This window comes from Zea mays, chromosome 5, assembly GCF_902167145.1.
Source record: "Zea mays cultivar B73 chromosome 5, Zm-B73-REFERENCE-NAM-5.0, whole genome shotgun sequence".
Taxonomy (NCBI): Eukaryota; Viridiplantae; Streptophyta; class Magnoliopsida; order Poales; family Poaceae; genus Zea; species Zea mays.
In genome coordinates this window covers 11,917,751-11,929,918 of record NC_050100.1, presented here as the reverse complement: position 1 = coordinate 11,929,918, position 12,168 = coordinate 11,917,751, and the positions used below count along the sequence as shown (strand labels likewise).

General features: G+C 52.0%; 1 protein-coding gene across 1 annotated transcript; it reads right to left on the bottom strand.

The window, feature by feature from the left end:
• Window positions 1-2,568: 2,568 nt before the first annotated feature.
• On the bottom strand, window positions 2,569-6,124 carry LOC118471984 (uncharacterized). The gene is made up of 3 exons (XM_035958948.1): window positions 5,899-6,124; window positions 3,840-3,951; window positions 2,569-2,851 (listed from the first exon to the last, which is right to left on the bottom strand). The coding sequence occupies exons 1-3, from the start codon at window positions 6,028-6,030 to the stop codon at window positions 2,784-2,786; spliced, it is 312 nt and encodes a 103-aa protein (XP_035814841.1). The 5' UTR covers window positions 6,031-6,124; the 3' UTR covers window positions 2,569-2,783.
• Window positions 6,125-12,168: the final 6,044 nt, after the last annotated feature.

The window sequence follows — 12,168 nt, the reverse complement described above, 5'->3', positions numbered from 1 at the left end:
GGAGCGATGTAGTCACATCGGGGACTGGTTGCGCCGTCATCTCTGGTTCGAGGGCGACGTCCTGCAGGCTTTCCGCGAGCGCGCCGGCGTCGTCTTCTTGCTCAGGGTCAGCGTGCCGCGGGGGGACGACGCTCGCCTCCGTCTCGAACACGAGGTCGACGTCCGGCGTGCCTTCCGTCGGGGCGTCGGGGGCGTCGATTCGCTCGACGGCTGACGAAGCGCGGCCTCCCGTCTGGCCTTGACGGCTCCGCCTTCCCCTCCGTTGGCGGGGGAGAGAACGGAGCGAGCCCGAATATAGCTCTTCCACCACGCGGGGAAGACGTTGTCGATTCCGCCGCCGGCGGGCGGGTTGTCGGCCGCCATTGTCGTGGTCGCACGGCGGTGGAAGAAGTATCATGTCGTAGCTGCCGTCGAAGGACATGAACTCGAGAGCCCCGAAACGAAGCACCGTCCCGGGCCGGAGAGGTTGCTGGAGACTGCCCATCTGGAGCTTGACGGGGAGCTATTCGTCAGCACGTAGCAGGCCCCTACCTGGCGCGCCAACTGTCGGCGTTTCGAGACAGGGGGGTCCCTAAGCCGACGAGTGAGTGTGCTGCGTGCCCCAGCCCAGATGGGTCGAGCGCGTGGGCGAGCGCGGAGGGGGGAGAGGCGAGGCGGCCGGAGCCGAGCGTGAGAGAGGTGGAAGTCCCGCGGCCTTCGTGTTCGTCCCGCGCCCAGGTCGGGTGCGCTTGCAGTAGGGGGGTTACAAGCGTCCACGCGGGTGAGGGAAGCGAGCGGCCCCAAGAGAGCGCCTGTCCCGTCCTCGGTCCCGCGCGGCCAACCTTCTCTGAGAAGGCCCTGGTCCTTCCTTTTATAGTTGTAAGGAGAGGATCCAGGTGTACAATGGGGATGTAGCAGAGTGCTACGTGTCTAGCGGGGGGAGAGCTAGCGCCCTAGGTACATGCCGATGTGGCAGCCGGAGAGATCTGGGCATCCTGCTGGCGTGATGTCGTGGCTATCGGAGGTGCGGCGGAGCCTGATGGAGGGACAGCTGTTGGAGCGGTCGAGTCCCTGCTGACGTTGTCCTGCTTCCGTAAGAGAGCTGGGGGCCGCCGTCGTCATAGAGCTTGTGGAGCGCCATCATTGCCCCTCTGGCGGAGCTGGCCGGACGAGACGCCGGTCTTGTTCTCCGTGACCCGAGTCGATTCGGGGTAGGATGATGATGACGTCTCCTGTTGACGTGGCGGTCTGTGCTCTAGGCAGGGCGACGTGGGGTTTCCTCCGAAGCCGAGGTTGAGTCTTGCCTTCAGTTGCCGTGGCCGAGCCCGAGCCAAGGGGTCGGGCGAGGCGGAGGTCGTTCGACCGAGGCCAGGGCGGAGTCCGAGCCCTGGGGTCGGGCGGAGCGGGGTTCGTCGTCTTCCGGGTCTTAGCCCGAGTCCGAGCCCTGGGGTCGGGCGGAGCGGAGTTCGCCGTCTTCCGGGTCTTAGCCCGAGTCCGAGCCCTGGGGTCGGGCGGAGCGGAGTTCGCCGTCTTCCGGGTCTTAGCCCGAGTCCGAGCCCTGGGTCGGGCGGAGCGGAGTTCGCCGTCTTCCGGGTCTTAGCCCGAGTCCGAGCCCTGGGTCGGGCGGAGCGGAGTTCGCTGTCTTCCGGGTCTTAGCCCGAGTCCGAGCCCTGGGGTCGGGCGGAGCGGAGTTCGCTGTGGCGCCCTTGGCAAGGCCTGATTGCCTGTCAGACTCACTCTGTCGAGTGGCACTGCAGTCGGAGTGGCGCAGGTGGCGCTGTCCTTCTGTCAGACTGGCCAGTGGAGCGGTGGAGTGACGGCGGTCACCTCGGCTCTGCCGGGGGCGCGTGTCAGGATAGAGGTGTCAGGCCACCTTTGCGTTAAATGCCCCTGCAATTTGGTCAGTCGGTGTGGTGATTTAGTCAAGGTTGCTTCTGAGCGAAGCCAAGACCTTGGGCAAGCCGGTGATGTGTCCGCCATAAAAAGGGGGCCTCGGGCGAGACGGAAGTCTCTCGAGGTCGGCTGCCTTCGGCCGAGGCTAGGCTCGGGTGAAGCGTGATCGAGTCACTCATGTGGACTGATCCCTGACTTAATCGCGCCCATCAGGCCTTTGCAGCTTTATGCTGATGGGGGTTACCAGCTGAGAATTAGGCGTCTTGAGGGTACCCCTAATTATGGTCCCCGACAATGAGCATGTCAATACTAAGGGAATAAAGATAGTCAAAGGGTAGCAATTTAATGACGGAAGAGGGAAGAATCCCAACAGACAAAAAGGTTATGGTCAGGGGCATCTACAAAGATGTCGCAAGCACAAGACTGAGATCAGATCTAATGGATTGAGAGAAGTATAGATCATACTAGAATAAAATACTTTTGACAAGGGGGTATATAGGAGCACAACATAGAATTAGTCGAGGTGACTAATATTTTGAAGCAGAATCAAGGATGAGATGAAGTAATAATCAATAAGTCCTTAAAATGGCCAATGCTACTCTAGGTCAGCGGTCCTACAGTCAGCACAGCTTTGATACCACTTATGTCACACCCGGTTTTGGAAGGTAAACCGAATGCGAACCATGTACGTGCCAGGATCAGAACTCACGTACATAGCGATTACATAAATGACTCATCATAGCACAATGCTTCGAATAACAATAAAGGGTAAGTAATAATATGAAAGACTAGAGTCATTTACATAGTAAAATCAAAGTACACAGAATAGAAACGTAGCCAACGTAAATAAACCCACCACAGGCAGCTAACTGGGGGAGGTCGCTAGCCTAATCCTCGAACTCGTCGAAGTCCTAGAACTCCTGGAGATCCGCCTCGACGCCTTCTTCTTTACCTGGGCATAGATTGCACCAAAGGCAACCTAGTGTTTTGTGAAAGCAAGGGTGAGTACACATCAACGTACTCAGCAAATGTCCCGTTTGGCTGAAGTGGACTAGCTTTTTATGTGGGGTTAGGCTCAAGTAGTCGCTTTTAGTTGGTCAGGTATTTATTGTTAGTAGAAGCCAGATTTTATCATAAAACCCAAGTTATTATCCCAAAAAGTATCTCCTCATAGAGGAAATACTAGAATTCATAATTAAAGTCGCCATCATTAACCATCATCATTAAAGTCATCATCTGAGGTGTATCCGGAGTATCTCTAATCAAAGAGGATCCCAAGGCTGCTCTTAACCGTGAGCACGGCTGATATATCAGTTTCACTACCCTCTGCAGAGGTCGCACACTTTACCCATGAGCCGTGATTCCCATTTTGCCCGGGGATCATGACTCCCCATTGATCACTTCCTAGGTGGTCCGGTAGGGTATCACTACGTAGCCTTTACAAAGATTCCCTAGAGGTCATAGCCGCTCGTTAGGTTTCTCCAGTTTGATAAACACAGTACCTCTCCCCACAGGAGGGTGACTAACAAGAGCAAAACGAAAGAACCTCGGCACTCAGCCTCGGCAGAGCAAGCATTGTGCCTGGACCCCATTGACGGCACGACGGCGAAGCAACTACACCTCTAGTTCCTCTAATTAATTAGCTAAGGGCGTCCCATTTCACCCTCATGGTTGCACTGTTATCCCGGGTGGTCTCTCAACGAATAGGTCCTTACGGAGAGGTACTCGGGAAACATCCCGAGTCCCCTAAAATATCACAAGATCATCGGGACAACATCATCGTATCATAAATGTTCACATCATGTTCGTTGATTATGTTAAAGCAATAGCATAAAGCTAACCATAGTAACCCAATAGGTAATCAAGGACAAGGTAAATAGAAAGCTAGTAAATCCTTATGTTGTTCATAGTATGCGGGACAGTGTATTATAAAGTAAATGGGACATAATGGGACATATGACACTTGCCTTCACCAATCAGATGCTCAGGGTCTTCAGCCTCGTAGAACTCGAAGAGCTTGATCACTTGGTCATTGAAGCCTGACCGTCGATTCCTCGAAGCTCGGAAACAGATCGCGATCTAATCGCAACGCGAAGCGAAGACAAACAGGAACAAACAAACAAACATATATATACGCATAAGAACATTACACCATACAAGATAAAATGTAATAAAACATGCAATATGAAAACGGAACGCGTTACTACGGTCACGCGAGGAAAAAGAAACGCGACAATCGAAGCTACGGTCAAGAAGATATCACGTTTACACTAAATAAATATTAACTATAACATTTAATTCGACATTATCAAATATAAAAATTATACACCGTTTAGTTCGATTAATCTGCTACACTAACAAATGTCAGTTAATTAAGTAATTTAATTAAAATGGGAGATTTTAAGCGAGACAAATTTATGACGCGTGAAACAGCACGACAACATGCAAACGTCGTGCGGACACGCGCGACATAGCACGCTGACGACACACGAAAACAGCGCGCGACGAGCGCGAACGCGCACGAATCAGCACGCGACCACGAACACATCACGCACGAACAACACGCAGACAACACGGGCACGACGCGTGAAGCAGCACGCCACCGCGCGAGGAACAACACCCGCGACAGACGAGAATAACTGAACAGGCGACATGTTTATACTAAACGAATGTTAAGTAAATAGAAAGTAGTTAAGATAATATTTATCATGTTAATATTTATTATAAAAGCTCAAGTGGAACACTACACATTTAATTTAGTTAGAATATTAATCTAATAAATACTAGTCAAGCGAAGCTTAAGTTAATTATTTAAAATATATGACCTGACGAATTAACCTTATTAACATGAGTGCTTATGAGCAAAAAAACAATTTATTATCACGTGCAGACATCATGCGACACACGTGAACAGTGCACGACGACACGTGCGAACGGCACGCGCGACACTCGCGCGAGACAATGCGCACGACAGTGCGTGACAGTGCGTGACACGTGTGAGTCAACGCGACTACGCGCGCGAACAACACGATGACGCACAAACGTTGCATCGTGCGAACAACAACAAACAAATAATTAGTTAAAAGTATTTAATCTGGTATTAATCAAGTTAATTAACATTTATATTTATAAAAACACGAGTTAAAACTATAGACTCGTTCTAAATAAATTGTTATCTTAAATAACCAACAACTAAACAATAATTGACTAATTAGCGCGAGCGACAATAACAGAAATAATTAAATAACGTGCGGACAACGCGAAACAATGCAGAGGGCGACAGCTACAATGACACACGACTATGTGCACAACAAACCAATAATTAAATAAAAGTATTTAAGTTGGCATAAATCATGTTAACATTTATGTATAAATGTGTAAATTAAAATTATACATTAGTTTTAGTTAGATCACTATTTTCATAACCATCGAAAAACCAATATTAATTAATTAACTCGTGTACACGATATATTGCGAAGCTAACGTAGCTAGTGCAAAACAGGTTTATAAGACCAAAGTTAATGCGTGATCTATTTGGTTGTAAAATCAGCCACATGGAAGGCCACAAGGACTACAGACGCAGGGGATCCAACGTTCTTCTTTTCCACCTTTCAGTTCCTACGCACGGACGATTCTCCTTTCCTCCTTCCGTGGACACACATTGCAGCAAAGAGAAGGAAGAGAGAAGGGCACATCCATGGGAAAAGAAAAGGCTTCGTAGGGGGCTTGCTAGCTTCTGGGCACAATGGGAGCTGCGACCAGGAGACGACGCCGTCAGGGGTGAGACGAACAGGGGCGAGACGGACATGGGCGCGATCGCATAGGCGCTTAGCTAGCCATGGCCCTGGCCATGGAGGTTTGCCATGCAAGGGACACGGGGCTAGCAGGGGCTGGGCGAGCTAGGAGCCGCGGCAGGGGGCAAGCCGTCGCGCTGGCCAAGAACAGAGGGGAGGGGAAGAACGCGTGGGGAGGGAGGGAGCAGCCAGAGAGGAAGAGGGATAAAAGGAGAAGAAGAGGGAGCCTCACCCGGCCACTAACCCCGGCGACGACGAGAGCAGCGCAGGGCGATCGGCACGGCGAACGACCAAGCGACCGGGACATGGAGGGCAGCTCGCCGGAGGGTCGAGGTCGGCTGGGGGCAGGGCTGGCCGCCGCCATGGCCACGGCTAGCGGCTACAGCCGGCCGGCTGCCGTGCGCACAGGCCCAGACCTGCCTTGCCGCGTCCGCGGGAGCGGTTGGTGGCCGTGTGTTGACGCCTTTTTGGAGGCGCCAATTACTCAAGAGAACTAGCGGCGGTGCTCTCTGCACAGGGGCGGACGGTCCGCGGCCTGGTGCGAGGCGGCGGTGCTTTCTGGTCAGGCGCGGACGGTCCGCGGCACAGGGCCGGACGGTCCGCGACCTGGTGCAGGAGCCCGAGTTCCCTGCCTGACGGCCGGACGGTCCGCGCCCTAGGGCCGGACGGTCCGCGCGTGCGCAGGGGCGGCGGAAGACCGCCGACGGCGCCTGGATTTCGCTCCCGGGAGGGACCCCGTCGGGGAGGAGAGATCCTAGATGGTGTCTAGGCTCGGGCCGGCCGACCTAGACTCCTCTAATCGACGTAGAGTCGAAGAGAGACGAAGAATTGGGGATTGGAAGGCTAAAGCTAAACTAGACTAGAACTACTCCTAGGATAAAATGCGAAATAGAAGTTATATTGATTCGATTGTTGATGATTACAAATCGGCCGTATACCTCTCTATTTATAGAGGAGGGGGGCTGGACCCTTTACAAACTAATTTCCGAGCTTATCCCATGATTTTAGCTAACAACCGTAGCACAAAACTCGGAACCCTAATCTGTTCTGCGCACGCGCGGACCGTCCGGCCCACAGGCGCGGACCGTCCGCGCTCAATTTTGGTTCGAACATATGCCCCCCTGCCTTTTGGTGGAGCTGAGCGAACCAAAAGCAACTAACTCGATGTTATCACATCGGTTTTCTTAGGCATCTTGCCACTTACTAGGATGGTACGCAGTGGCCTTGGTCTCGATGGTTGACTCAACGGACGTGATCCCTTTAGATTTGATCGAACTGTCAGTCCCAACATCGCCGAGCGTCATACTGGTCCTAACCAATTCGTCACCTTGCCTTCCTAATTCTCTAAGTGTTCTGGCGTAGCTCCGTAGTCGACCAGGTCTTCTCCTTGCAGGTCGTCTTCCTCCATGGGCGTCGGTACGTCGTCGGAGGTGTCTTGGTGTAGTGCGGATGGTTCGGCCTCAGGGGTCGGATAGTCCGCGTCCTGTGCAGATGATCCGGCCTTTATAGCCGGACAGTCTACCATACCTGCAGAGAGATGCACAGTTGTTGTTTTATTTACTATCTTTGTGGCCGTTTGACTTTTCTCAACGGCCTTTGGTCTCCATCTCTTTTGCGGTGGCGGATACTGCGGATGCGTGTCATTGAATATTCTTTCTGCCTCTTTTTCCTGATTCTCCTTTGCTCTGAGGCGCTGTAATTTTCGCTTTTGCGATCGTGTCAATCCCGATGGACACCATCGGGGCATGGAGTATTTTGGATCGGCTATTTTATTGACAGTCGCACTTTCTTTTTTGTTTGTGCTGGCCGATTCACCAAAAATCATCGGCCCTTCGTTATTTTGTTGTACGACGACATCTGTCGCTCCTATTTTAATGACCTCTCCCTTTTTCGTACTGTTGGAGGTTATAGCTGTATGTCCCCCTGCCGGATTAGTCAGCCTTTGGGGCTGAGTTGTTCGGCAATCTTGCTGGGCCTGTGCTCGTGGACCAGATTGAGGGGCTCTCAATCGGTCTTGTACTGGAGGTGTCAACCTATTGAATACAGATGTTTGGGGTGCCCCCCAAGCGGGGTACTGTGGCATCCCAAATGGATATGGTGGCATGCCCCACATTTGATTTGGGACATATGGTGGAGGTATGTATGTGTATGGATATGGCATAGGTGGATATGGTGGTGGAGGTGTCCATGCAGGTACGTTAGGTCTTAATTGAACATTATGACCTTCCGTCCTTTCCGATTGGTGTGGTGGTCCAATCGGCCTAACCTGCCGTCGCACCTGGGTGGGTAAGCGAGGTCCCTTTGGTGGCCGGTCACTGGAGCCAGCCTTCTTTTTCACATATTTAGACAATAATTGATCAAAGGTCGGGCTAGATTTTACCAACCGACCAGTTGCCTTGAATGTGTTAGTTTTCCACGTACCTATTTCTGGTCGTCGTGGTTTGAAGGTACGTGGTTGCCGCGGCTCTTTGACGTTGCCGGACCGTCCGTCGGAACGCTTCGGACCGTCCGGTGATGTTACGGACCGTCCGCGCCTAGACACCGGACCGTCCGCGATGCGTAGTATGGGTTCTCGCGCATATCCCCTTGTCTGTGCTTGCCCCCCAGCGCTGGAGTTTGTGATGGTTACCTTCAGTGTCTCCCCTCCATCAGGAGTCTTCTCGGCCATCACTTTCCTGCAAGAAATTTTGTTGTTTCCATCGGCCTCCCGTGCGTTGCCGATGATGACTTCTTTGTCTTTGCCCTTATCGGCTGTGTTGGGCCGAATTAGGACCTTTTTGCCATTAAAGTCGATCACATTCATTGGGAAGGGCTCCGTGTCCTCCTGAAATTTCAATCGTCCCTCATTAATGGCCGATTGAATTTGTCGTCGGAACACATTACAATCATTAGTGGCATGTGAAAATGAGTTGTGCCACTTGCAGTATGCGCGACGCTTTAGTTCGTCGGCAGGTGGAACGATATAATCAATTTTAATGTTACCATTTTTTAGTAATTCATCGAATATCTTATCACATTTGCCGACATTAAATGTAAACTTAACCTCCTCTTGTCGTTCCTTTTGAACTGACTGCAAGGAGTAGCAAGCCGAAGATTTGGCCTGCTCGGGCCAAACTATTTCGGCAGTGTAAACTTTCTTTGGTTCATCGTCCGAACTACTTTGATTGTGTTCTACTATAGGGACATTATGATGAACCGTTCTGACTAGTTCTTTGCTTCGGCTTTCACAAGCCGAAGCTCTCTGATGTAATTGTGCTAGAGTAAAGAACTGGATGCCTTCTAATCTCTCTTTCAAATAATAGCGCAATCCATCAAAGGCTATTCCCGCCAGTTGTTTATCTGTTAGATGAATTTGAAAGCATCGGTTTCTCGTATCCTGGAATCTCCGGATATAATCACTAACCGATTCATCCTTTTCTTGTCGTAGGGTCACTAAGTCTACTAAATCTAGCTCATAATCACCAGAGAAGAAGTGTTCATGAAATTTTTGCTCTAAGTCTCCCCATGACAAAATGGAATTAGGAGGGAGCGTGACATACCATGTGAATGCAGTCCCTGTTAAGGATAATGAAAATAAACGCACACGGAATGCTTCGGTGTCAGCCAATTCTCCTAATTGTGCTAGGAACTGGCCTATGTGCTCACGCGTGCTCTTTCCTTGGTCACCCGAAAACTTTGCAAACTCGGGTATCCTAGTTCCCTGTGGGTATGGGTGGTGATCAAATCGGCTGTCATAAGGCTTCCGATATGATTGCCCTCCAGGGATCATGCTTACTCCGAGCTTATCTCGGAACGCCCCGGCTATTTCTTCTCTCACTATACCAATGGCAGCCGGTGCAAGACCACCGGCTCTCTGGTCAAACATAGGTGGGGGTGGTTGCATGTTAGTATGTTGTCGTTCCCCCATTGGTTTGGGCTACGTGGTGCATTTCCATTTGCGCTATATGGCTCATATGTTTGATCGTTTCTTTCCGGCCTTCTAGGTGGGGCCGGGAAGCTTTCCTGGGCTCTGGATCCTGAATTAATGGGCTGGTGCATTGCATAATGTGATGGGAAGTGTTGTTGGGACGGGCGAGGATTTAGGTAATAATCCCCCTCAAAAGACTCATGCGCGGACTGTCCGGATACGTACCCGGACCGTCCGTGATTATATGCGGACCGTCCGTCGTTGTATGCGGACCGTCCGACTGGATAATTTAAATTCGGTGCCCTATGTGGTGGCTCGGGTGTGTGTCTAGGTAACTCATTAAAAATGGGCCCGACTGTGGCTGACCCGGACGGTCCGCGCTCGCGAGCGGACGGTCCGGACATGTGTAGATCGGCTGGTTTACTGCCGATTTGCGTTTGCTCAGGGTACGTGTCCATCGGCATCCCATAAGGGGGTTGTGACTGGTCGTGACAACCTTTAGCTGATGTATTACGTGTATTATCTCCTAATTCAACCTCGTGTGAAGGAAAATTTGTTATACTAGATTTATCAAATGCACGTACTAGTCTCCTACAATCGTTTTGCATAACCCCTATGATATTTTGCATCTGTTCTCGCTGTTCGTCTATGTAAGCTTTAAGAGATTGGAGTTCGTTGGTGCTACTTACATTTGGGGTAATCGTAGTAGGTCGGAGCGAAGCCAGATCTGTCGCCCGTTGCCGAACGACTTTGTTGTTCCTGTCCACTTTGAAGTCAGCCAGGAACTTCGCCTTTGCTTCTTGGATCAGCTGCTCCTGGCGCTCCTCGAACAGAAGTTGTTCTTCAGCCGGCAAAGCTTCCCATGTCGGTGTGATGATATTGCTGGTGGAAACCTCAGAGCTATCTTTTGAACCGGCCATTGAGGGCCGATTTGATAGGTCTATATGTGTTGTCCCCAGCGGAGTCGCCAAAAAGTATGTTGACGCCTTTTTGGAGGCGCCAATTACTCAAGAGAACCAGCGGCGGTGCTCTCTGCACAGGGGCGGACGGTCCGCGCGCGGGGGCCGGACGGTCTGCGGCCTGGTGCGAGGCGGCGGTGCTTTCTGGTCAGGCGCGGACGGTCCGCGGCACAGGGCCGGACGGTCCGCGACCTGGTGCAGGAGCCCGAGTTCCCTGCCTGACGGCCGGACGGTCCGCGCCCTAGGGCCGGACGGTCCGCGCGTGCGCAGGGGCGGCGGAAGACCGCCGACGGCGCCTGGATTTCGCTCCCGGGAGGGACCCCGTCGGGGAGGAGAGATCCTAGGTGGTGTCTAGGCTCGGGCCGGCCGACCTAGACTCCTCTAATCGACGTAGAGTCGAAGAGAGACGAAGAATTGGGGATTGGAAGGCTAAAGCTAAACTAGACTAGAACTACTCCTAGGATAAAATGCGAAATAGAAGTTGTATTGATTCGATTGTTGATGATTACAAATCGGCCGTATACCTCTCTATTTATAGAGGAGGGGGGCTGGACCCTTTACAAACTAATTTCCGAGCTTATCCCATGATTTTAGCTAACAACCGTAGCACAAAACTCGGAACCCTAATCTGTTCTGCGCACGCGCGGACCGTCCGGCCCACAGGCGCGGACCGTCCGCGCTCAATTTTGGTTCGAACACCGTGCAAGGGTGAGAGAGAGTAGCGAGGTTGAGGAGACATGGGGTTCAAATGATACATCGACGCGGGGCGGTTGCTGAACTGAGACAGGGAATGGGGAGTGGGTTTGCTTTCTTCTTTTCCTTTTCTATTTACTCCTTTTATTTAGATATAGATATATATATTTATATATACATATGAATGTATTTGTTTATTTTAGATCATGTCCAACTAGCATAAATGCGGTAGCAGATAAAAATTATGCTTCAGCATGAAATGCAACAACCAAAGTTTCTCCAAGATTTTATTTTACTACGCTAAAAACTTATATATATATATATATATATATATATAATAACTCTTCACCATTTAGAATAAAGAAAAGAAAAGCAAGGAAAAGAGAGGGTAACACCTGAATTTGGTGAATATTAGAAAAGAAATTTTATACTCCCAAATTCAGGGTGTTACACGCAGTCACGGCTCGCCCAAGGCCACCCTTAGGTGGGAGACACATAGGGGCGGATCTCCACCCAGGGTTGCCTAGGCTGCAGCCCCGGTCGGCGATCGCGGCCCAATAGAGGCCCATCGTCGCGTGACCTAGCGACAGCCCCAGCTCCAGCCGTCGCTCCCTGCCGTTGCCTCCCTCTACCCGCCTCGCCACCTCCTGCGTCCAGCGTTCTGGTCCTGCCTCCTCTCCAGACTAGCGTGCTCGCCCGCGGCCCGCCAGCGTTAGGCCTCCACCACCAGGCGCGCTCGCCCGCCAGTCCGCCGCCGCAGCGCCAGTGCGCTCGCCCGCCACGGCTCCACCCACACGCCACAGCGCGCTGCCGCGCTCGCTGCTCGCCCCAGTCGCCCCCCACCACCAGGTGCGGTCGCGCACTCGGCACTCGCGTGGATGCACCAGCCGCCAGCCGTGGAGCGCCGCTGCACAGGAACCCGAGCCGCCAGTCGTGGAGCACC